The 25,321-nt window shown below is 38.7% G+C and overlaps 1 protein-coding gene across 2 annotated transcripts in view; it reads right to left on the minus strand.

Moving 5' to 3' along the window:
- spon1a (spondin 1a) overlaps nucleotides 1-25,321 on the minus strand; it is a 38,313-nt gene that overhangs the window by 7,258 nt on the left and 5,734 nt on the right. For both annotated transcript variants that reach the window (XM_085908366.1, XM_085908367.1), the window contains exons 4-7: nucleotides 19,637-19,710; nucleotides 19,174-19,296; nucleotides 17,670-17,818; nucleotides 2,161-2,225 (exon numbers count right to left, since the gene is read on the minus strand). In XM_085908366.1, the coding sequence (XP_085764492.1) occupies nucleotides 2,161-2,225; nucleotides 17,670-17,818; nucleotides 19,174-19,296; nucleotides 19,637-19,710 (411 nt within the window). The remainder of the gene's footprint in view (nucleotides 1-2,160; nucleotides 2,226-17,669; nucleotides 17,819-19,173; nucleotides 19,297-19,636; nucleotides 19,711-25,321) is intronic.

A 25,321-nucleotide genomic window follows, 5' to 3' on the forward strand; every position in this document is an offset into this window, starting at 1 on the left:
TTTCATTTTAGTATTAATGAATTTGACTTTAGTGCACTCAGTCTTCTCCTTGAGAACTCTTGTTAATGATGGCCCCAGAAGGCAAGGAACAGCCTTCATCCCCTGGGAACATGCAACCTGAGTCTACACTTTTCTCAGCAAGTACAGGAACTTTGACATTTATCTTCCACACCACCTGGGCTCCATAAGAAGTCACTGACAGCAAAGGAGAGACAGAGCCAGGCTGGTTGCACACGAGGAGGGCGTTAATCACCGTAGACTACCTCAGTAAACCACTTTTGTCATCCGAGAATTCACGGAATACTTGCTGCGCCCTGCAGAGGTTATCAATTTGCACAAGTAAAAATTGAGGCGAAGATGTTTCATCATTTTGTCGCTTGGAGGTGAAAGAGGGATGGTGCACTTTCCCGCAGGTTCATTTCAGCTTCCTCTGTGCTCCAAACTTGATTATTCAAGAAGCTCAATGTGAGACTAACAAAAAAAGTTGTACATGGAAAGAAATTCAAATGTCATGATTTGAATAAAATTCTCATTGTATTTCAACACTGTCAGCAAACTGAAGTTCATTTCAATCTCTGCTGATTATTCAGCAGTGACTTTTTAGTACGCCATGGGTCATTGGGAATGACCCTCCTTGAATTGCAAAGTTGGATTTTTCATCATAATCTCTGTCAACACTTTATCCTTCCAATCAAAGCACATCTACATCAGAGTGTATTGTATTCATGTGAATTTTATATTTTACAGCACCTAGCCATTAAAAATACATTAAAAAAAACAATGCATCAATATCACAAAGATGATATAATGTCATGGGGCTTTGCAAGCGTATCTTGCCATTGTCTGAGTAAAAGACACATTTTTCTTGTCTCCGTCCCCTGTCATGCTCACGCCCATTATTGTTTCTGGACGCAATCTCATAATGCAACAATGTATTGTCTGTATATACAGCAAGGAGTAAGCTAATTATTCCTGGTGGATATCCTGACTTCTATTCCTGGCTATGGAGATTAAAGTCATCGCCCTTTTTGCTCGGGTAGTAAACAACATCGCACAGGTTGTTACCATTGAAGTTCTTTGCACGCTGAGCCAACAAGCATCTTGTTTTTCTCATGAATAAGAGATTAAATAGCTTTAGGGGCTAATGAACCCTGGAAGAATGCGGTAGATGGCAGTTTTGGGGATGGGTTTGTACTTGATCAGCAAGTACTGGGTCCAACTTGGAAGATGCTTAACTGGCTTAAAAAATATAGGTCGTATTGTACGATGTTTTTCGCTGTAGTGGTCCGACAATGTTGTAGTATTCAAACATAAACATAATAAAACTGTCTTATAAGAAGAACCAATGTTGTGATATAACATTTCAACAAAAAAACTGTCAACAAAAGTACTTCTGCCAGTGAGGAACATTGAGACATTGCGTGATGTGTGCACATCTTGTGATCACAGATTATATAGTGATCCATTTTTTGGTTAAATTCTGCAAGGTAGGCACAAAATAATCCAAACACACGCCAAGTAGTAATCCTTTGGGGTCTTGCAAAATTTGTCGAGGTCTCACTTAACTCCAGAAACCTATTCTTTAAAGCCAAGTATACATCCGTGACTATAGCCTACTAAAACAAGATACGACAAACTGAGTTTAGTCCAAATGAGTTCCGGAACGATTCAGAAGTGGACATATAGAAATTGAAAGATTGTAGTTCAATTCTATGCTTTCCTCTGTCCAGAGTCCTTGAAAGGGACACTGCATCTATAGTTTCTTTTACCACCTCAATAGTCGACTGTCTGAATGAGCCATTCTCTCTATAGCAACGTCTTCCATCATCATTAGATGAATGAGGCAAGTGTCGTTTCGCTCTTTGACAACCTCAACAGCAGGAAGCCGTTTCAAAAGTGCACTGACCAATTACTTCTGCAGGGTGGCTAGTCTTAACAACTCTCTCTACCGTTCGACTCACTATCTTTAGGCGAAAAGCTCAAGAGAGGTTGTTAGTTTCATGGCGCCACCACATCATAGCCCAGCCCTCTGGTAATAATATGACTCTTTCACGCTATTGTGGCTCACTGCACCCTCTTGAGGGGCAAATGAGTATCTTGAGACAGCATGAACGGATCCGTCTATTTGGTGCAGAAGTGTAAATGACACAAGATACTTACACATTAAGAGGCTGCCAAGCAGGCCATTGCGCTTTCATCTTGATGACGGTCAGGACATCATCACCCTGAAAAAGAAAGGAAACACACTGTTGAACCAGTCTGCTTTCTCTGCTGAATGTTTAAATTGAATCAATGTGATGTATTAATAATACAAAACTATTACAGTCAGTTGTTGTGGACTAAAGTTGAAATAAAATCCTAATGAAAAAAATATTACATCACCAGAATGGCTAATGTTCTGATTTATTGAATTCCACTGCAATAAATCTGACAGGTTGCAGCAAGCATGGAAGACTAATCCTATTTCAAATTCAAGGGTTTTACTGAAGGCCCACTACTCCTGTGAGAAAAGTGAATTTAGTGAGACTAGAGGGAGGTGATGTCACGAAAGCTATAAATTGATGTTGTGATTTTTGCACCATCAGCTACAGGCACAGTTTAGCACAGGGTTTATCATTAGGATGCTCATGGTTGCTAACCATTTTGTGTCGACTGATTCTTTGGGATGATTGTTTTTCATCTTTATATCCACTACTTGAGTGAATCGTATTTTGCCTCACCAATTTTACAAGGTGCCTGCCCTTTTCCAAAGACTTTCTATTGGCTCGTACTCAATTGGCTTCATCAGAAACTTTTATGAAATTGTTAACATGGCGTGTCAGGTCAGCTTGTTTATTTGTCAGTTTGATTTAATTTCCCACTATAAGGTAAAAGCGTTAGAGTTACTGTGAAACAATGATTTGGGTCAAACCCAAATGTGTTTGTTGTGTTAATACTTGACTTTACAAACTACACCAAATGGTGAAACAAACTAGTTTGATTAAAACGTGAACTTTGAATAGTTTAAAAGAAAATCAACTAAAGGGAGGTATCATGAAAGAACTGCTTTTTGGGGGGTAAGATTAATTTAACAGTAGCAAAGATAATAATTGTGCTGCACAAGATAATATTTGAGCAAGAACCAGGTCGCACATAAAAAACACTGAGTGGATATGAGTGGACACATCAAAAGCCTTGATGACAATGATACTCCTCGACTGGCCTGTTGCGCAATAAGCTGAAATGTCAAGAGGAGATTCAATCACTAAAAAAGGACTGATTTCATGTCATGATTTTATTCAGGTCAACATGTAGCTTTTTACAAAAAAAAATATTTTGTCATGTTCACTCACAACATTTAACAAAATATTCATCACCCAGCTCAATCGGGAAAAAAATAGAAAAAGCTCACTGCTCGATTATATGGACTCCCACAAGTATGTCCACAGTATTATAAATGACACGATTCGTGTGTGTGTGTGTTTGTGTGTGTGTGTGTAATATATTATCATAAAGTGCTTCTACTACTTGACATAACTTTGACATGAAGTTTAATGACTTGTATCATGCAGATTTATGGATTTAATGACTGTCTCCATACAACACATCATTACCTCTCTTGCACAGACAGTAAAGCCTCTGATCACATTGCCCATTTTAACAAGTATTACTGACTTTGTTGTTTTTACTAAAACTAATCCCAAGAAACTGGTGGCAATTAAAAAAAAACAACATTGTCTTTTATTCTGTCAAGTCGTAAACATCTGGAATTGACGGAATCTGAATATTCCTAAAGTTGATTCCCTTAGTAATGCTTAGGATTTTCAATTAAGAGTAAAAGTAATAATAAGAATAAAAAATTCTCTTCATTAAATGTGCTTTGATGACCCAACTGCAGGCAAGCCTTTCACAACCACTTTAGGCTTTTATTATGTTTCTACATCATTAAGGCTGCTTCATAAAAAAATATTTGAGCTCAAATAGCAGGCATAGACTAAAAGCATTACCTTCCAACATGAAAACAATAGGGTTCTGCCCCGTGCTGATAAACATAGCTGTGATATATTGTACATTTGTCATTATAGTTAAAGGCATGGTTGAAAGTGATGCTGCCTTTGTCAATTTGAAGGCAGATGTGAAGCACGCTGATATGGCAAATTTCAAATGAATGAAGGTAAACAATTTTCCAAAGAGAGATCTTTATCTTACCTTATCCCACTGAGGGCATTTTCAGATTTATAATTCAAATTTGTCTACTGACCCTATAATGATGCAGCTACCAAAATATCTACCTTACATATGATTAAACAGAAAACAGTTTATATTCATCATTTAGGCTCTTTGGCGTCTGGATTTTTACTATTTGTATTATTTAAACCTTGCATGTCTTCCCCTTCTTGTGTAAAAGACAGGATTTCACACAATTTCAATGATTATAAGTAAGCTGGCCGCACTGCTGACAGAGGCCTATAGTGATGTCCCCAGCGCTTCATGCTGTATGAGTTTAATTATCAGCGCTGCTTTTGTCAATTTAATATAGAGCCAAGTCAATATATCGCTTGGTTGCATTTTCTACGATAGAAGCTCTGTCTTTACAGCAAGTTTAATGCCAAAGAATTGTTAAGGGATAGATTTTGTAATTTCGCAGCACTAAATTAAAATGTGATGTAATTTAAATGTTGCTTATACAGCGTAGATTAGACTTGTGAAAATATGCATCTGGTCTTTTCTTTCCTGAACGCATCACAAAGCAAATAAATTAGATAAAATTACAATCTTTACTTTATCAAAGAAGCAAGTTTTGGGGATGTGGGAGGAAAAAGTACCTGAAGACCTGGATCGCAGATCCTCTGACTGCGAGAAACACATCCTAACCATTATTTCTCTGTGCTTCCTTTACAAAAACAAAAATAAATAAATCAATAAAATCAATTATTTTGTATCTGCTATTTGCATGGATCATTGTTAGACAGAAGCACATTTTCTATCTGCACTGGGTATACGCTCACATTAATTTCTGCAATAAAAAAAATGCTTGTCAAAGTAATGCAAGAGCATTTGTTATTAGAACACCATGCATATTCAATAATTCATCTAAATATATAATATGAAGCGTTATTCTAAATTGGGAGTTGCAAAGCTGCATATTTTAAGATAACCACTTTTCACAACATCTTAGCCAAACATTACATCATGGGCTGAAAAACGAAGCCACTTTATCTTTTTACTCCAATCGAATGGAACCCGAAAACGCTGGTAATAAATCATCATTTTTTTACATTAAACATCTGTGGTGGATTTCATATACAGTAAATACCATTTTCAATCAAGGCATAGTTCGTGATGTCCTATTCTCCCATTGCAAATTTCAAGACCAAGTTAAGGCAGGGCTGATATCATGCACACACAGAAATAAAGGTGGTTGTTCAGTAACCCAACAGGGAGCCGTTTTGAGTCTCACTCTTGTTTTGAGTAGGTTACTTTAAAACAACTCAATGTAGGATTCAGAACAAGATCAAACTGAGAACCATTACTCTGAGCATCTGGCACGGCTGTGACAGCTTTTACATCTGGCTAATACATTTATGACTGACTGGAGTCCAGCTGAGACCTTAACAGGGTAGTTTTATGTGTGTGATTCAGCCAGGATCATTATCTCGATACTCGTCACTTGGAGGGCATACATTTATAAAAAGGGGTTTAGTGAAACATTGGCAAAAATATGGAGGTAAATGGAAGCTAAAAACGACAGTGTGCAGGTGTTCGTTCTCTCATGCATAATGGACTAGGGAAAATAAATTAAAAAACTGTAATATAAATGTGATTTTTGTTTTAGGTTTGAAGATAATGGCTGAATGTCCAAAGACTGAGGGCTAGATAATACTCAAATGTGGTGATACAGCAGAAAACCTTTCTTTTACTATTTCCTTTTTCCTATTTTTTTTTTTTTTTTCAGATGTCCAGCATGTATAACTCTTTCGGTCATCCAGCGCAATTGTTATGAAACTATGATTACTTGTCTCTCTACAATACGCAGTTAGCTAGCTCGACAAATGCATCTTCCCGGGGTGTCGCAATTTGCAGAAAAGCATAGCATTATTATTTAAGTTCAGGAGCGAGGGGGCGAGCGCCACTCATCGCACAATGGACAGGCCAGCGATAACCTGGTGAGATATATGACAGCCACAAAAGCTTTGAAGCAGAACTATTTTCACACTCAATCATGGAGGGAAAGATATGTGCTATTTGAGTCTTCAATGGAGAGGGGGTTCGGCACATCCACAGTGTTTGAGAGCAGTGAGAAGGGCTTGCTTTTTCTTAAGTCTGAAGCCTCATTTTATTTGCCTGGCATTTTTTCTCTGCAGTTTCAAATGTTCAAGTTATATCTATTTTTTTTTAAAGCAGTGCTTGTGTAAATTTCCATGGGTGTGATTTGTCTTCACTGCACCTGAATTCTTTATTGACTCAAAGGCGGATTACATGCATGCTTGTGCATTAATGGCCTTCGCAACGTGTTCCACATTACAAGTCATTCTGAGCTTGCATGTGTGCGTGTGTGTCACTGATGCAAAGCACTTTATGCAGTCTCAGGCGTCTCAGTGGATCAGAAAAAGTTAGCAGGCAAACAGACTCATCTCAAACATGTGAAGGATGATGTGAACCCTTTACATGTTTTGACCTTTTGCAACTTTTCTTGGTCCACTCAATTTTAAAGTGACTATGTGAATAGTGTACAACATCATTTATGAGTGACACAGTGGAACCAATATAATATTTTAATTTGGAATTCAACCAATCCCACAAAATATGGATGAATGTAAATCATGTGATATTAAGATTTGGATTGAATCAATTGACATGGGCAAGTTTAGCAGTTTTGCCATACTTTTTTAGGTCAACATTTTTTAGTTTTTCAGTCAGAAATACAAGTAAACTTTCTAGATATTTTTTTCTGCTGATTCCTAATCTGCCCTTGTTTTTTTTCTCCATCATATCAAGTTTTCATAACAATAATGATCATAATGATGATAATGTTAACAATTTATGTAACATAGTTATGTAATTAGTATTAATTATGAATGAATATTGGGTTCAATAACAGGTGGATTTTTTTTCTGAAATGGCTTAGCTATAAATAGCAATGCATTGTATAATCTGTATTGACCTTGTAGGTCAAATACTAAAATATCTCCAAAATCATGTGCTGGAAAAAAAAGTAGACTTTTTTGGATCAGCATTACAAAAAAAGCTACATTCAAGGGTACATAAAGCCATCTCTGATGTGATATTGTCCAGTGTATTGTACACTTTATGCAATACCATCACTTGCAATGTACTACTTGTAGTTTTCAGTGGCACCCACATCAGGGGTGTAGCCAGAAATGTTTCAGTGGGGTTATTTATTTATTTATGTATGTATGTATGTATGTATGTATGTATGTATGTATGTATTTATTTATTTATGTATTTATTTATTTGCTCAATTAAGCTTTGTAATACGCATATGCCTCTGGTTAGGTCATTATCAACGCAGCATGGCCAATCTGTAGTGATTGAAAAACACCAAGCTATATTTGCAGAAGACACAAATCACTAACAAGACAAGTGGTAAGCAGAGTCCGAATGAGAGCATGATTAGTTTTATTGACTAAATGTTGCAAGTGCTAGGAAATATTGCCTTTGTTTACCAATGTGTGGTCAAGCCAGTCATGGGTTTTAATCAAACTGTCGTGACAAAAAGAAAATGGAAATTAGTTCATTCAGCTCCTACTGAAAGCCCTGTGTCCATCCGGTAGACCCGCAGAAAAACATGTAACAACACCCTTTTTAGCTAGATTTATGTGGAACAAAACAGCTCATATGTGGCCTGCTGGATATTATGTGGTCATACAAAAACAGCATTTGATGCTACAATCATAAAGCATTCTTATAGAAAGTAATAGGTGTCCTAAGCAAAAATACCCACCAGGACACAAATACTATGTATGTTCCTGGTGCACTGTTTCAACGGTGCTGCTTGCTATTTTTTTTAATGATATACTCAATGTATCACTGTGGTGCTTTACTTTGTTATGAAAGGATGTCAACAGAAAAGCTGGCTGAACCAGTGAGTTTTGTGCTGTACATAAAAAAAAGAGGTGTTATGCATATGCAAAACATTTCTTCTTTTTAAACTGTGATCGGAATCAAGTGCAGGGCTAAAATCTGCTCACATTTGTTAGAGGAGACACAAAAAAATCATATTGCATGACTAATTTCCATCTAATAGTCCTGATAAGTGCAGTGAACTTTGATTTGTAATGCTTGATTTAACAATTGTAATTCCCTTTTAGGCAAGTGGCGACATTCAAACTAGCATAATCACAAAAACAGATTTGTGGTATTAATTTTGTTTAATAATGTCTGCTTATTACACTAACACGTAATAGCCTAATTTTACATTTGGGTGACAAAGAAGCCATTTGTCGATCAGAAATGAAAATCAAAGCATTTCCCACTGAGAATTTCAAATTTTCTTCAAACATTGAAATATGACGTTCTGTTGGGCTAGCAAATGCATATACTATCAGACTCAACTGATGTCTAAGGAAGATAACATGACATCAGCTATAAAAAGTTAACAACATCCAGTACAGCAACTCCTTAGGCTTTTTTTTTTCAAGTTTGAACTTGTGCATGACAAGTACTATAAGTTTTAAAGATCCCAAAACATAACGCATTGTGAACTCATGAGAGATGTTACCCCTTTTCAAATGTTGCCTGTTTTTCGGTGTGTGAAATGTTAAAAAAAAAAAGATGCACCTCTTATCAACTAACAATGAGCACATGTGAATTTTTCTATTTCAAAACCAAGGCTACCGCATAAGAATGCAGCAATGTTTGTTTCCTCTTTGTGCTGCTTTGTCTGGGGCGTAAATAAGAGCTGTGATTTATCTTTGAATGGTGAATGGAATTTTATTGTCCAACCTGTGTTCATGGGTTGTCTTATTTCTACTTAACGGGCCGCCATTTCGACAAAATAAATCTGTTGCAAGCGGCAATGGCACCTTTTGTGAGAGTGGGTAGGTGGATCGAATGTGTTACTTCTCTTGAGCAGTTCAATTTTTAATTAATCAGGACTTGCAGGAATCCTCAGATACATTTGCTTGCTTTAAAAAAGTACAGACTCTTAAACAAACACTCAGATTTGTGTTTCTATTATACAAAGATGCAGGGACAAAGCAAGCGAACGAACCGGCCAGGCGTACCGCTACACAGCGTATCAGAGGAGGGACGGGTGGCAGGCGTGTGTCTGTCAAGGCAGAAAACAGTACCGACGGATGTACGGGGTCTATAAACATGCCCTAATAAGTGCGTAACACGAGGCAGGTGGTGGCAATCAGCGCCGATCAACTCCAATCACCCCCGATCAGCCCCGATTAGCGCCGGAGGGCACGTCAACTGGCCAGCAGGGCCAGAGCGGACTGGAGATGTGACAGAACCTTAACTCAATTGTCGGGGTTTTGCAAGTCTATAAGTATTAGTTATGTGAACACAAATGGTTGAAAGACACTGGTAGACAGATTTAAAAATACTCAAAAAGCACATACTCTTTGTCCTCTATAAAAAAAATTAAAATATTACAGATACTATGTTGGTTTGCAGCATAAAATCTTGACTCGTAACCGTGAATCGGTTTACATTTTATTTTAATATACTTGTACCGTATTTTCCGGACTATAAGGCGCACCTTCAATGAATGGCCCATTTTAAAACGTTGTCCTTATATATGGTGCACCGGACTATAAGGCCCACCATTAATGCATCATGTCAGATTTTTCATCCAAATCAAATCATTCTCCATTTTATCTTTTTATTTCAACTTCAGATGCAACAAATTACTTAGTCATCACAAAATAATGATCCATAGTCTTTTTGATTCATGATTCATAGTCTTCAGCGGGTCACTTATGATTGATTTCATGACACAATGCTTCGGGCCAGTTTAAATTTCGGAATTTGGTCCATATATAAGGCACACCGGACTATGAGGCACACTGTCGGCTTTTGAAATTTTTTTAGGTTTTTAGGTGCGCCTTATAGTCCTGAAAATATGGTACTCTATTTGTTTTAAAGGTTCTACACTGTAGTGCTATTTTTCTAATGATGTGACAAAAAGTTTGAATCAGGTTTGAATTCAAAGCAAAGCAGATCTTTTCCTCATGTATCCGATATACCTATCGAATCATCCTTTATTGTAGACATGCACACCGCTCCTTAAAAAACTAAAATGCCAAAGATTGTTATTTTCTTTTTTTGGAAGGGATTAACGGCATTTCCTTCCATTTCAATTGGGAACAATGATTTGATACACACGTTTTTAGAGTCACAAACATGGTCAATGTGTATCTTAAGGAACCACTGTTACCAAAATAATCCCCTCTTCTTAAAAATATGAATTTCTATGTTTACCATACATTGCCACTAACAGTGTATAATGAGCAGTGTGTAGTAGAAGTGGGAAAACATACACGTGAAACAGAAGCAGTTGGACCTTTTGCTTTTTCATATCTGCTGTGGTTTACCTCAGCACATCCACCAATAATCACCATGCTAAAATGATCATTAGTGCTAATTACCATGCAAATACCACTGTTCGTTGAGACGCTTAATATGGAGATCTTATTACCTTGGAGCACTGTGCTAAGCAAATAAGCCCCGAACTAATGGATTATTACAAAAAAAAAAGACTTGACATCCAGTCTCTCTTGTGGTTGAACATATAAAAAGACGCTCAGTTGTCCCCAAAGGCAAGTAGTAAACAACTCCGCTGATTTGTGTGCAATTGGCAGGACAACTACTAAACTAAAAGCATTTGGCACGGCCCCTAGATAGCAGAGCACTTATCCAAACTGGTCAAATATCCCTACGGATAACACAATTATACGGAATTATTGGATGTTTTCTGCCTATAAGCTAAGGTCCAGCTTGGGCTAAAGATGTCTTTTCTCTGGATAAGATGAAGCTCCTCTGATGTTGTGATCAAAGGTCTGTTCAAGCATCGCAGATTCGTCTGTCGCAGCACAGTCTCCTTTTAATAGACAGCCAATTGGTGCAAAATTTTAAGGGGATGCAAGCTGGCTGTTATCAGTGCCTCGCGCAAAGGTTTGCACAGCCTTCAGGTGTTAATTAAATCTCCACTGACTTTCCCTCATGTTCCTCTACAGAACTGGCTGCAGTTGAATTGAGTAAAGCTCTCATCCCAGCGATTTCGCTCGAGAGAACGGTAGAACGTTTCCTGAGAGCAAAGGGAATCGGCGGAGCTTGAAGTAGGCCGGTTTGTAAGCGGCCGCTACGTTTTGGGAGAGTTGGGGATTGATTTTCTGAGCGTGGTCAACCTCAGTGGTGATCGCTGAGCCTTGAAGTGCAGTCTGGATGTCTGTCGTGCTGCCTGGCACACATAGATGGAAGTTGACAACCTGAGGCCTTGGACACACACACACACACACACACACGGACTGGCAGGCCCAGGGCAGTGAGGTATCATTACAGAAGACTTGAGCAAACGGCCTTTAATGACCCAGTTTAAACTGTCTGCCACTCTCTGTGCCTTTCCTCCAATTTAATAACTTCCTTTCTATCTTCCACAATCCTTGTTCCATGAGGAGATCGATGGTCAGTGACTATATATGGGGCAGCAAAAAGCAATTCCTGCCAATTCAGACTGAACCTTACTATGTTATTCCATGTATGTATCACATACAGGATGCCCTTTGCGGAAAGTAATCTCCAGCACTATGCACCAGAATACATAATAGTTTAATTAGTCTTAAACTCACTTGAGACATAAACTCTGAGTTACCTTGAAGACAGAATATGCGTAACATAAACAGGAATACATTACTTTGCATAAACATATGCGCAACCACAGATATTCTCTCGGAAACCCTTAATGATATGCACATCTACAGGATATTTTGAATGAAAAATGAACAATCACGATAGCGTACATTTTTATCATATGTGCCAATTCTAACAATAATTTGATGGAAATTTTGTTAAATTGCAATGTGAGAAGTGAAATAAAAGAAAAACATACCTAAAATACCTCAACAGTGTAACATCCAATCAGGATTTACTTCAAGGTTCTAAATCTTATTTCCTATAGTAAGTAATGGTTGGTGAATTAATTTGGTCCAGCTTTAAATGGTCAACCATTGTCAACTAAACATGAAATGTCAATGTTATCAGTAACATTTTAACATCCTCAACATATAGTCTTACACATATAAAACAAAATCCATCCATTCATCCATCCATCCATTTTCTGTACCGCTTTGTCCCACCCAGACTTATTTATATAAAATTAAAGACATATTTGATATACCCTGGATAGACTGGATCATGTGGTGGAGGTCTACGTAACTTTGTGGTCAGTGAGCTCAAAATTGACAACATAAAATACCAACAGGTACTTTGGATTATGACTTCAAGCTCCATCCAAATTACAAAATACTCATTGAAGTGGTGTCATAGGGTGGAAGGAGACATGGCCATGGTCTCATTTACATATAAGGACAAGATAACAAGCCCGGTCATTACGGGAAACAGATTTATCAGGTCTAGCTCATGAATAAAAGATCACAGAGATTTATAATGAAGGTTTATTGTGTTTAGTTGGCCTTGATCTTATAAAGATCTGACAAATATTCAGAACACATCCCCTCCATATTTAAGTAGCCCGTCCTGCAGAATCAGTGTGTCTAATCTGAGATCTCTATCTGCCTGTACTCGGGTTGCTGCTGCAACAGCTTTCAAACCGACCATTTTATTACACTGCAATTAGTGCTGAACACACCAAATGTATGTTAAGCAGTGAGCAGAGTTCCTAGCAGATGGGTTGGAAATGACATGCGGTAATTATTTCTTTCATCTCACCTCATTCATTTACAGCATATGCCTATGTTGCCAACATTGCGGCAATAAAGTAGATCCTGCCACTATCTTCCACCACATTTTTGTTTTGATATTGAGTGTATTTATAAATGTATTATATGTAAAATACTAATAACATTTCAATATGAGTAAGGAGAGTTAAATGCACGTGTTTAGTTTGATATCAACTTTAGGTTTTTGATTGGTTGACACAAGGAACAGGGCTGACAAGAACAGGTAGAGGCAAAACCCAAACCCGCTCACAAGACATGAGTATGGTACGCAGGACAGTAAGACATAATATGAAACAAAATTAAATTCAATCAAAACAATGCAAAAGTCGACAAAAGCACTGTTCATGACATAGTCATATGTCCTCGTAAATTTTCTGGACCCTGGACTCACTTTAATATAGCTACCACTGGGTACCTATGACGGAATAAGGGAATCATTTATTGTGCTCCATAAAAAAACATTCACGTGTGAATGTTAACTGTGCCAACAATGCACATGTTGGCTCACTCATCCATTTCAAATTGTACTCGCCTCTGGCTGCACTGCTCGATTTGAGCGATTATAATGACCGTCTTGGGATCCAAAGCATGCACATGGGCTTTTGGAGTACTTTGGTATACCAAACAGGAATATCTGCAGGGCTCATGAAGCAAGTTAGCACAGGAGACTCCCATCTGAAATACAATGATTCCATTCCTTTTTTGAACCATTGTGGAACTTCAAAGAGCCATCTCGTGTCATTGATAATACAACGTTGCACTTTGACTACAAGCACAACTCAAACGTATATAATTTTGTATGCATAGAAATGGATATATTCTATTTATGTCCCTGGCTACTATTTTATTATTAACGCACAGGGATATAACAGGACTTCACAACATTGTAAGTCAAGTTACTCACACTTAGTTTAGTCTCCTTAAAGGTGAGAAAAGAGTAAGTACCTGTATAATATCACCATTGTTTGTGCACATAGGAGAGATATAATACGCAAGGGATACACATTTTAGTGCTCTTGTGAAACTATACCATCAGTGCACCAGCACAAATAAAACATAAACATCATCTCACTGACAGTTAAGGGCTCAAAGGAGGCTTTTTTATGTTATTTCTGGTTGATGAACTGCGAAATAATTCTTTACATCTTTGCTAGATGCGAACAAGGCGCTGAAGGTTGAAAGTCTAGCAAGTTTCAGATTTAGCCAAACATAATCTGGGATTCTTTTGAAGTGGCAAATAGCAGGACAGTTGTTCTTCTTACCAAAAACTGGTCTGCCCAACAACATTAATGGAAGAATGGTTTAATCATCATCATCATCATCATCATCATCATAATAATAATAATTACATCATTTTAAGCACAAGCACCATTTTTGTTGGGACCGGCTGATACTTAAGGCGGCCATGAAAACGGCATCAAGAGAGGTGGCCTACATGCTCGGCTGAAGGCTAGAGCCATGCAATCACCGCTGCCTAGCCGAGAGCCAGGATTACCACCTAACATGAAATCAAGGGATGCTGTGCTCTGATTTTTACAGAAACCTGGATAAATACCAAAACGTCAGACTTGGCCATCCATTTTTTAATGCACTCCATCTACCACGTAGACCGCGCAGTTACGTATGTCAGCAAAAACAAAGGTGGCCGAGTCTAATTTTTCGTCAACAACAGATGTTGTGCAGACATTCGGGTGATACTAAATACTACTAAATACTACTCGACTGACATCTCTTGCTGATGCTAAATTGCTGACCAATTTATTTACCGAGAGTTTAGTACTGTGTTCATGTCAGCTATTTATATAAAGAATATAGCGCTAGCTCGACTGCATGGCGTCATTGATAAACGTCATGTTTACTGCAGCAGAAGATTTCAACCGCTGTAACCTCAGAGCTGCTCTCCCAAAATACCAGCACCACATGACGAGTCCAGCAAGGGGAACAAACGCTCTCACAGGACTGGATTCATAGCAACATGAAGGACACATATAAGGCCGTGCTGAGGCTCTATTTTGGACAATCCTACGACATATCCATCCCCCTCCCCCCCAGTTAACAAACCTGTTACAGTTTGAAATGAGTTATTCTCATTCACACTTGAATAGTATGATGAAATTTTATTTAAACTGGTATTGTACTTAAAACATTGCATGTACTCTTTAAAAAAATATTTAATTATTTATGTTTCCATTAGTTCAAACAAATCAGGTTGTCAAAAGACTTAATTGTGTTTGACTTGAGTCCAGAATGTGTACATTGTTTACATTGAGCTGTAACAATATGCTCCCATGACAGAACAGACACAAAGTCCCTAATAGAAGTATTCAGCGACACAGATCTGCTATTTCTGTTGTTGTTCTGCAGTTTGTGTTTTGGGTCCCAGTCTTTTAGAACTGGCCTAAATTGAGGAATCAATCTGTATTTTCCAATTACTCAAGAAAAAAAATTCCCATGCTGCGAGAGGAAATGGGAGATTTCATAGTCCACATGAGGTCTTGGCCCGGGTGTCTGGTCTTTGGAGAGAGTCTCATTAGACTTCTCATTACAGACCCAGCGAGCTCCTGTAATGACTGCTTGCATTTACAAATCGTCTCAGACATGAAAGGGAGTATGACAGCGACGGACCCAGGCAATCTCACCGCTGCCAAGTCTTCTGATTAGAGTATTTGAACAATAATGCATGTTTAGGGAGATTTGTAATCTGGGAACAATTAAAAACATCACAACCCCTCCCCCATATGTAAATCCACTAGTTATGTGACTACATGCATTCTACCGTCAGGTATCCATTTGACATACATTACTGACGATGAGACGTATTAGATAAATTCAAATGTGGCTAGCCTCTCTGGTGGAAACCTGCCATGAATTAAATTGAAGCCACAATGGTCTGCCTGCTATGTTCAGTGGATATCGCAGTACAGAGGCATGATTGCTCACTTGGATTGCAGAGAAAGTGATGGGTAGGCTACCTTAAAGAGGGTGCAGGCATGCAATTTTATATGTATTACCACGCCATCACATTATAGTATATGTTTGAAATGATTGCACCAAGCTCATACGCTGAAAATAGGATTGTTGCACTTCGGAAAATTGTCTTTTGTAAAGTGAAATCTAAAAACAGGATATCATTCATGTATCTCATTTGTATTTTACTGTCGAAGACAGAGAAACATCTGTCTCGAATGCTATTAATCCTTGAAGGCGCTGTATTACTGAGTGGCAAAAGAACTGCCAGTGTTTTCGAAGGCAGCCGATGTTGCGTTCAGGTCAGGGTTCGTTCAAGATGACAAATGTTTGCAAAACGGTCGCCAGACATTCTACAACAGTTTTAGTGATATTATTTTGTCCAACCACTGGACAAAATAAAAAAAATGGGTAAATTCAGTCCACCTTTTTTCGTCAGTGTCTAATAATTGTAGTGGGAGTGGATATCGTGTAGAATAATATGGGTCACGTAAAAGTAAAAATTTGTCCTAAAAAATAATTAATAATGAAATAAGAACTATTGATTAACTAGTGAACATTTGAATATTTTTAATCAGAACCAACTGCATTAAAATTTAAAATTATTCACACGAGTACGTCAATCACTGAAATAAAACAGTATTGAAAATGGTTGATTATGCAATGGCTCCAAGGTTCTGAATAATAACACTCAATTCTCAAGTATCGAACCAATCAAGATTTTCACGGATCATCAACCTGCATTCATACAATAGAGACATTTCTCCTGACTACCCCAGCAATACTTTGTGCAGGACTTTTAGAAATAGGTGACCAAACCACACAGCCAAAAGGGTCACATCAAACAAACTGGCCAGATTATGTCAAATTCCAAGCACCCAGTGAGCTCATTTACATCTAGCGCCAAATCGCTCGCTTTAGATGATTTGAAAAATAAAATAAAGAGCAGCCAGAAGTCAGCAATGGCAGAAACCCCGTTGCTCACATTGTGCTCTCATTATCTGCTGTGACTTCAGGTCTTCAATATTAGCCAACAATAAGCACTCTGTGGGACCATCTGCTTTGCCAGCACCAGCTATTTTAGGACTGGGTGGGAGAGACAGCCGTGGAGAGCAGGGAAAGGAGAAGGAACATAACATGTTATTTGTGGAGATAATAAAAACACAAGAAGGCAGAGAATACAAGATTTGCAGATTGCTATCTAAATGCATGTGGACCTCAACTCTGAAAGTGGTCCTTGAGCCCCATTGGGGGGGGGGGATGCCAGTCCTTGTTACGTCCAATACGAAGATGTCTAGTCATGAATTTTATCAACGGCTGTCCAATTCGCAAACACTTATGTCAAATCAACACTTTTGTAATATTCAAAAGACATTTCATCAAATGTATTCCCTCCGGCACCCACTGGAGTTGGTTAAGAATAGCAGAGAAACTTGAATGATCTAACTAGTCTGGACAACAGTGCCACACTGATTGAATACAGCAGGTTCAGGACAAAAAAAATCAATAGCTTCTCCTGCACCTACAATGTGAAAAGTTTGTACATAAAGTATATATGAATACTAGGACACAAATTACTAATCAACAACTTCGGCCTCAGACAAGTTCTCCTAAAATGAAAATTCCTTTCAAGAAATTATGCTGAATTTTATGATATCACCGTTATGTGAAGAGTTGCTTGAATGAATTTGGTGTGAGGAAAGATGCAAATGCAGCATTTGTATCAATTATTCTTGGCAGAGTGCTTTTTGTATGTCTGTGTAATGAGCAGGTGTCTCAATATGTTTGTCTTACCTTTTGTCTGATCTCCTCTTCCATTTTGACAGGCGATCCAATCTCAGCTACCTGTCTGACCCCATCACTGGCCAAGCCTCCATATTCCCACAGCACATAGTTCTTCGAGTGGGATGCGCCAATAATGGCTGACCAGTGATTGGCACGACCTGTTAAGGAGGTTATCTCATTAGTTGAGAACCCACACACAAGGTAAGCCCATAGCTATTCTCCATGTGTGTTGGAGCACAGCTCAAGAAAGGAGATTTTTTTTGGTTCCCCATCTGCAATGCAAAGTGATAGTAGTCGCCTTTTCCGTATTTTTAACTAGCTGTGTCATCCCGATTATTCACTTACGGGACATCAAAATATAAATAAGTTGACTCTTCTTTCACCCGAGGTTGGTCTACTTTTTGCAGTGTAAGTAATGATCCATTTTGGATTTATTAACTTAGTTGGCAAACAGTATTTAATCAACATGTGTTTCTCCCATATTCTTACAGAGTCTTTAATGCTAAAATGTCATTGGCTGCGTTGCATGTTCATTTTTCTGTGCGGTGTTTGGTCATGACATCACGGAGTCCTATTCATGAGTATCAACATTTGCCCAGACATTCTTTATAGGCATTGGTGTCTTACAAAAAGGCTTGTTGATGTGTTACAATTAAAACATGGGTTTTTACTCAGCATTGATAGAAACAATGTACTGTTTCTGGATCAAACCACTTTTTGAATTCATGAAAAAAAACATTGATGCTTTTTTTCCATGAATTAGTTTCATGAAAATAATTAAATACCATTTTCAGAAAGGTCGACATCAGTTTACGTGTATTTGTTAATCGAATGTTAAATGGAAAATAGATGCCAGCTCGTTCTAATTATCATAAGTAAACACCCTCCCAGCACATAAAAGCACGTACCATGGTAGTGTGAGAAGAAAACACACAGAAGGGAAATGAGAGAAATTAAAATGCCTGAATGAAAAACTAGAGCACAGCGGAAAGAAAACAACAACAAAAATCTGTCTTTTTGAAGTGGCTGCACCGCTTCAGGCAAATGAACCAGTAACTTTCTTCTGTGCCAATGCATCGGGCTCATGTCAATTTTCTGCCTGTTTACAATTTGCCCATCAAGAGCTTTAAAATAAGTGTACCTAATAAAACGACTAATTGTATGTGAGAATGTGTTTCATACCAATGAGTCTTTCTGCTAGATGGTGAATTAAGGTTACCTTCGATCTGAGGGTTTATCTTACACCACTCTCAACAGTATATTGATCTACTTGGTGGGAATTTTAACGAGAGAGAGAGAGGGAGAGAGAGAGAGGGAGGGAGAGAGAGAGAGAGAGAGAGAGGCACGGTAATCCCTGAATACATTCACATCCTGATCGAGAGGCACAAGGTTATGAACACACACACATTTCACAAACTGGCAAGCCTGCAGTTTCCGAACGGACTCACGATGAAGATGAAATGTATGACAAAACAAAGGCGACATGATAAAGAGCAGATTAGTGTTCGCTTACGTGGGTAGTCTTTGGGATGAATCTTCTCTGACCAGTTCCCATAGAAGGTGACTCTGTACTTGGCCGTTCCACAGGCACAGCAGTCAAGCAGGGGTTTATCTGTACCGTCTCCATACAGAGATTCTGCATTTAAATGAGGGATTGGGGAAAACGTCAAGGAAGTGAAATTGACAAGCACTCAGTGAGACCATTATTCAGGAGATTGGAAATTTAAGTACTGAAGGTGGGAAGCCAGAGGAAGGGGAAATTTGGACATGAGAAAAGTAGCATGGTTGTTTTTGTCAGCGTGGCATCCAATGTCGCATATTTCCAGGGGTTAATACAAATTACCGTCATTCACGCCAAATCCCAACAGTTTGGTGGAACATCATCAAAACCAAGAGTGAAGCAGAGTGAAATGTGGAGGCAAAGTGAATCCCCTAAAGGGAGCCTGAAGTATCTAGGAACTGGCAGGTAATCTTACCTTTCTCACACATCTTCTTAGTAAGTGAGCCTTCATCCTGGAAAAAAATGATCTTCTTCTGCACAATGCTTGCCCTGCACAAGGATAACAAGAGATGAGTGTAGTGAAAAGATTATTAGAAGTTTTTCCATCTCTCCACCTGGTGTGTAAAATTAAAGGATGAACTTTGAGCTTTTAAGAGCCCACCATAAGAAAATGTTTGTTGCTCTAACACACAAGCACATCAAAGTATGTGCATGGTGCTCTCTGAGATGGACGCTGAGACCTTGTGCAAATTGAGCTGTCAAAGAGCCTTGTTCCTTTAACTGGTAGGATGTTGACATGTAAATTGGTCCCAAACAAACCTTTTCAGACACCAAACAGATGAGGGCAGAATACAAGGCCCCTGCCATCTAACATTCTGACACAAGCCCTTCAGGCAGTGATGGCTGCAAAGACGTTTCCATGGGGATGAACCCCAAACAATGTGGTGTGTGAATGTGAATGGAAGGGCTGGATGGTCCAGCTGGACTGGTCGCATACCAATTAAAGCAGAGTATCAAACTAAGTTTAGCTGCACACAGTGGAATGCATATACACAGTGCATGAAATTAGCTGCGTAAAAAGAAGTGTATATTAGATATTGCAATCCTCTCTTGGTCTCTAAGTTTGTTGTATGAGTCGATCCCTTATCGATACTGTTGATGAAATGTTAAGGTATTCATTTGGAATGTAAAAACCTCCCACATGGTTTTTGTTGGATTCTAGTTTTCTACATCAAGATGAGCAAAGCAATCTTAGTGAACCTTGCTAATATTGACTTTGAAGTACTGCCATGAGTTAATATTTCTCCGTTAAGTCAAGACGATATTGGACTTGGTCTCAAGAGGTGAAGAGCCATAACTTCCTTCCCTTGCAGACTTGCTCACTGAAATTATGCATTTTTATTTTTTTCAAGTATGTAATACATAAGATAATGTTTCTGCTTCGTAATTACACCACTAATAATGACTTTTAGAAAGTCATTAATTGTGTTACTCTCTGAAGTGTAAAACAGCTCCATTATTTTGACAGCATAAAATTACTGGCATTTACCAATACAACAATGCCAAAACAAATTGCAAAACACATTACAAATGACACATTTTGATAGACCATATTTTTTATTAAACTTTAATGTGTTGTCAAATTAAACAGTAATAATGACTTTTTGTTTTCATAACAAAAGACTAAAATGTCCCTTCTATTCCTAATTATAGGCTACTTTCATAACTTTGTTCCCCTCTCGTTATTGATGTAGTTTTTAGAAACCAAACTAATTATTACATTTACTTGCCAGACATTTTTTGCTGTAAAACGGATAGGTCAGGATGGTAATTTTTGCAACTGTTTGTATTGATTAACCTGGAAAGACACATGGAGTGACATCACAGCTATTATGCTACTGCTATAACAAATGACAACATCAATAGTCAGTGATGCATAATCACGAAGTGAAAATGTAGCCAATGATAATACAGTTAGAGAGACCAAAATGCCAATTAAAATTGCTGTCTTTCAAGTGGCGTGCAATACAAAATTAATGAAAACGGCAGTCTCGTGTACTGATGGCCTGTTTTCAATCTCATTACTTATTTTATGCTATTTTATATCTGTACGGCAACCTTGAGTGCCTTGAAAGGCGCCTTATAAATATAATGTATTATTATTATTATTGTAAGCGTACTTAATGTTATTGTTGATTTATATGTGGGAACCAGTTATTTCTGTGCAAAAAAAAAAAAAAGCACATAATGCAAATATAAAGATTTAAGGAAAGTGATGCCACTGGCACTGCTCTAATTGTTCACACTTTAATTCAATCTCAGCCCAATTTCATATACTGTATCGCATTGAGAGTCGCACACACTGCTGCCCCGTAGCCCACTTTACTGGGCTGGCCAGACAATCAAGTGCAGTAATGCTTACTTAACATCCAATTTAAATTCTATCTCACTTCGCAAGGTCCACGCCGCAACCGATCCCAATCACCCCTAAAGTGCATTGATTTGAAAGAGTACGTGTGTGTGTGTCGGGGGGGTGCGTGCGTGCATGCGTGCAGAGAGAGAGAGAAAGAGAGAGAGAGAGAAGATGATCGTTTTCTTTCAAAAATAATTTCCTTTTAGGAGCTCAGATGTGAAGAAAAAATTAATTCTCATTTTGCCCTACCACGGCTTCAACCGGAGATTAGCTCAATTAATTTATTTCTTTTTGCTTCTCCTGTTGCTTGAAAAATTGTTTTTAGATGATACAGTGTGAAACGTGCAGAAAACGCATGTGATAACGGTGCTCGCTGTCCTATCGATATTTGAAAGAGGTAGAGTTTGACACTTCCATGTGGTAGGATGTTCACGGTCTCACTAATACCGCCCATCAGAGTGCAACACACGACCCCGCATATCTCACACCAGACGGAGATGAGGAATAAATTGCCTCCCACCTACAAATGGAGAGAAAATTGATGGCGGAAATTTCACAAGTCACTGCTGTACTCTCATATGACTTATTATGGCTTTAAGAACTCGAATGAATAAAACCTGCAGGTTCAGCTGTTGCAAAGTAGTTTCACTTTCGGCATTTACAGTTCACATCCAGTTTTATGATGAGGTGGATCCTGGTGAAATGCGTGGAAGGCAATTATTTACAGTCCAAATACATAGACACATAAAATAGAAGCATCGGCTTTGTCACTGACAGTGAACAGATTGTCTTTTCGGTTATTCATCTTAACAGTGGTGTCGAGAGATACTAGTGAAACAACTTGTTCTGACTTGCTGGCAAGTATTTGGTAATGTTTCTTCTGGACTGTGTTGAATATGTACAGCAGACTCCAGGACTGTTTGTCTGCTGATGAAAAGTGCACATTTTGGACAACAGTATCTTGCTGTGGTCAGTGAACATGATCGTTTTCCACTTAAACCAATCCACTTCTTCCTTATATGCAGTCACCAAAATCCAGTTGCAAATTAGACATCGACATCAGCAGACACAACATTAGTGCACGGTACTATAACTGCATGCTAAATAGTTTAAAGGTTATTTATTGCTCAGGACTTAGGACAAGAATAAGCATCGCCGTCCGACTCTATCATCATGAAGTAACCTTAAGCCCAACCAAACCACTGTGCTCAAGCTTTCCATTTGAAAGACAGAAACTGCCCACCAATTATGCTGCAGTAAACCACTCGGGAGGGGCAACATGTGACAGACATGCTTCTAATTTCAAATACATATGTTGTTTTGATAATGACATATTAGATTCAGACTGACAGATGTACAGCTCCGCTCAGAAATGAAATCGAAAGAAAAACAAAGTATTGGATGGTTCTTACAGTAATGAGAGATAACCTGCGAAATTTGCAAATATTTGTATTGTTGTTGCCAATGTTTTTGTGCATTTGCATCAGGGACGTGCAGTCAGAGGAGGCAACGTCAGTGCCTCCCCAGTCATGAACCACACCGCACGTCACTTGTATTCTTATATTGTGAATTATTACAATAATATTCCAAATAAGGGATGACCAATTTGAATTTAATTTTGGTTAACCCTAATCTTAATTAAAAAAAAAAAAGATGAATTAAATCCCCCCCAAAAATACCTAAAAAAATCTAAATAAACCTACCAACCTAAATTCAATCGGACCCAATGCTAGGGATAGCCACAAGGGGTGCCCGAGGGTGGCCGGAGGCGTGGCGCCCATTTTGGAAAAATCATGGTACCGTGAGTGTAAGTGACACCCAAAATAATGACCTTCAGGTAAGATAGGATACCAATAATGGATGCTGTGGAGATTGCAGTGATCCTAAGAGATCACAGCAAATGGGACACCAATGGGATTCCCAGATGTCCAAACTAAAGTACAGTAACTAAATGAAATGTGACAGCTAGATGTTTGAATTAAAATAGAAGTACAATACCAAGAAACAGTAATTGACAAATTAAAATTGACAGCTGAACATTAAAATCAATGAGATCAAAAGTGTAGGGGTTAAAAAAAAGTTAAATAGTAAGATAGTGGATAGTATGAAATGGATAAGCAACTTTTGTACTCAACAGGGACAAAGGACATCCAAATTACCTGGAGTAACTGCCGGAGAATGAGAGGTAGTACACAAGAGACCCACAAGAGTGAGCCACCAGGAACCTGAATGAATGGGAACCGTGAGTGTCGGAACTTTCTGAAATAGTGACCCTCTGGCAACAACAACAACAACAAGTTGGCCTTCCCTGGGGCCTTGCGGTGTATGAAGCACAGGGACTTGGCTTGACCTGGATACCTAGCGGTGTTAACGAAGGGTCAAGGTGACTCAGGGGCTCCAGTGCTCTTGGACCCTGATCGGAGGAGAAACCGTGGCTGGTTCTCACTCTGATAGGCGTGGATTGATCCCCAGCTCTTCTGCCCTGAGTGGCTTGACCTGGATACCTAGCGGTGTTAACGAAGGGTCAAGGCGACTCAGGGGGTAGGGGGTCACCGGGACCTAGGCGAAGTAGAATAGCTTTGCTTTCTCAGCCATTCCCTCAACAATTACTGCAATACAGGTAAGTTCCCTCTAGGTACTTTGTTGGTAGGTTTGCCTTCCCTGGAGTCTAGCAATGTATGAAGCACAGCGAAGCGAAAGGAATGAATCCAGCATCTCCTTAAATCGTGCGATGGACTGTCATCACGTTTTTTTTACTAAGTAACCTTTCATAATAATGAGATAAAAAATGTTGAAGCAGTCTTTACAAGGAATACTTTTAGTTGGCTTGGAGAACAAAATGTGTGCACACTGGCGGTTTACCATCCTCCTGTGACTATTTGTTGACTGCATCTGTCTTTTCAACCACTGCCATTTTACAATAAGTGTGACAATCTCTTCTCTATGAATGACTCTCATCCCCAAAAAGAAAAAGAAAATTGCACTTGATAGGACGTTACGTGTGTAGCACCTCTTCGATCAATATGACTTTATTAAAACTTTTGTTGTGATGCAGCCCAGCGGCACACAACAACCTTCATTTTGACATCTGCGGGTGAGGGAAGAAGCCGTGATAAATACCCACTGCCAGCCTGTAATCATGATTTCCAGACGTATCTCTTTTGAACAATAAGCTTTTCACGCTCTCCCTCTTTCCTTCCCCAATGTCAAGGCTCTGCTATTTTGTCTTCGTTTTAAGTATCTCCACTTTCAGTCTTCTAAGAGAACTATGGCAAGGCCCATAAAGATGAAATTAAAAGATTAATAGAAAAACAAATGGATTTTTTGTGACCACTTATGAGATGTGTTGAAGTAGTTCTCTGCAGCGTAATAGTTCACATGGCTAATTTTGGTGCATCTGATGCAGGATCCGTTCCCGCTAAATGGACTCTTAGCCACTTCCCTGTGATGGACTGGTGACAAGTCCATGGTGTTGTTTGCCTTTTGCACTCTGTCAGCTCTGCGGTAATCTTAAAGGGATAAGCGGCAATGGAAACTGAACAGACAAATGGATGGATATGTGTTGCAAGAACAATTTATTACGAAAGAGAAACCCGTGTCCCGCTGAGATAAGCGATGTATCTTATCATCCCTACCGCTCGTGAACAAATAAACAGCAGGGATGAAAACAATGCAGTGAAAAGGTAAAGGAACAATTATCCAATTCATTGATCAGAAAGAAAATGTTTTTCCAGCTCAGAGATATCC

This window comes from Syngnathus leptorhynchus, chromosome 3, assembly GCF_054491065.1.
Source record: "Syngnathus leptorhynchus isolate UIUO chromosome 3, UIUO_Slep, whole genome shotgun sequence".
NCBI classification, from domain to species: Eukaryota; Metazoa; Chordata; class Actinopteri; order Syngnathiformes; family Syngnathidae; genus Syngnathus; species Syngnathus leptorhynchus.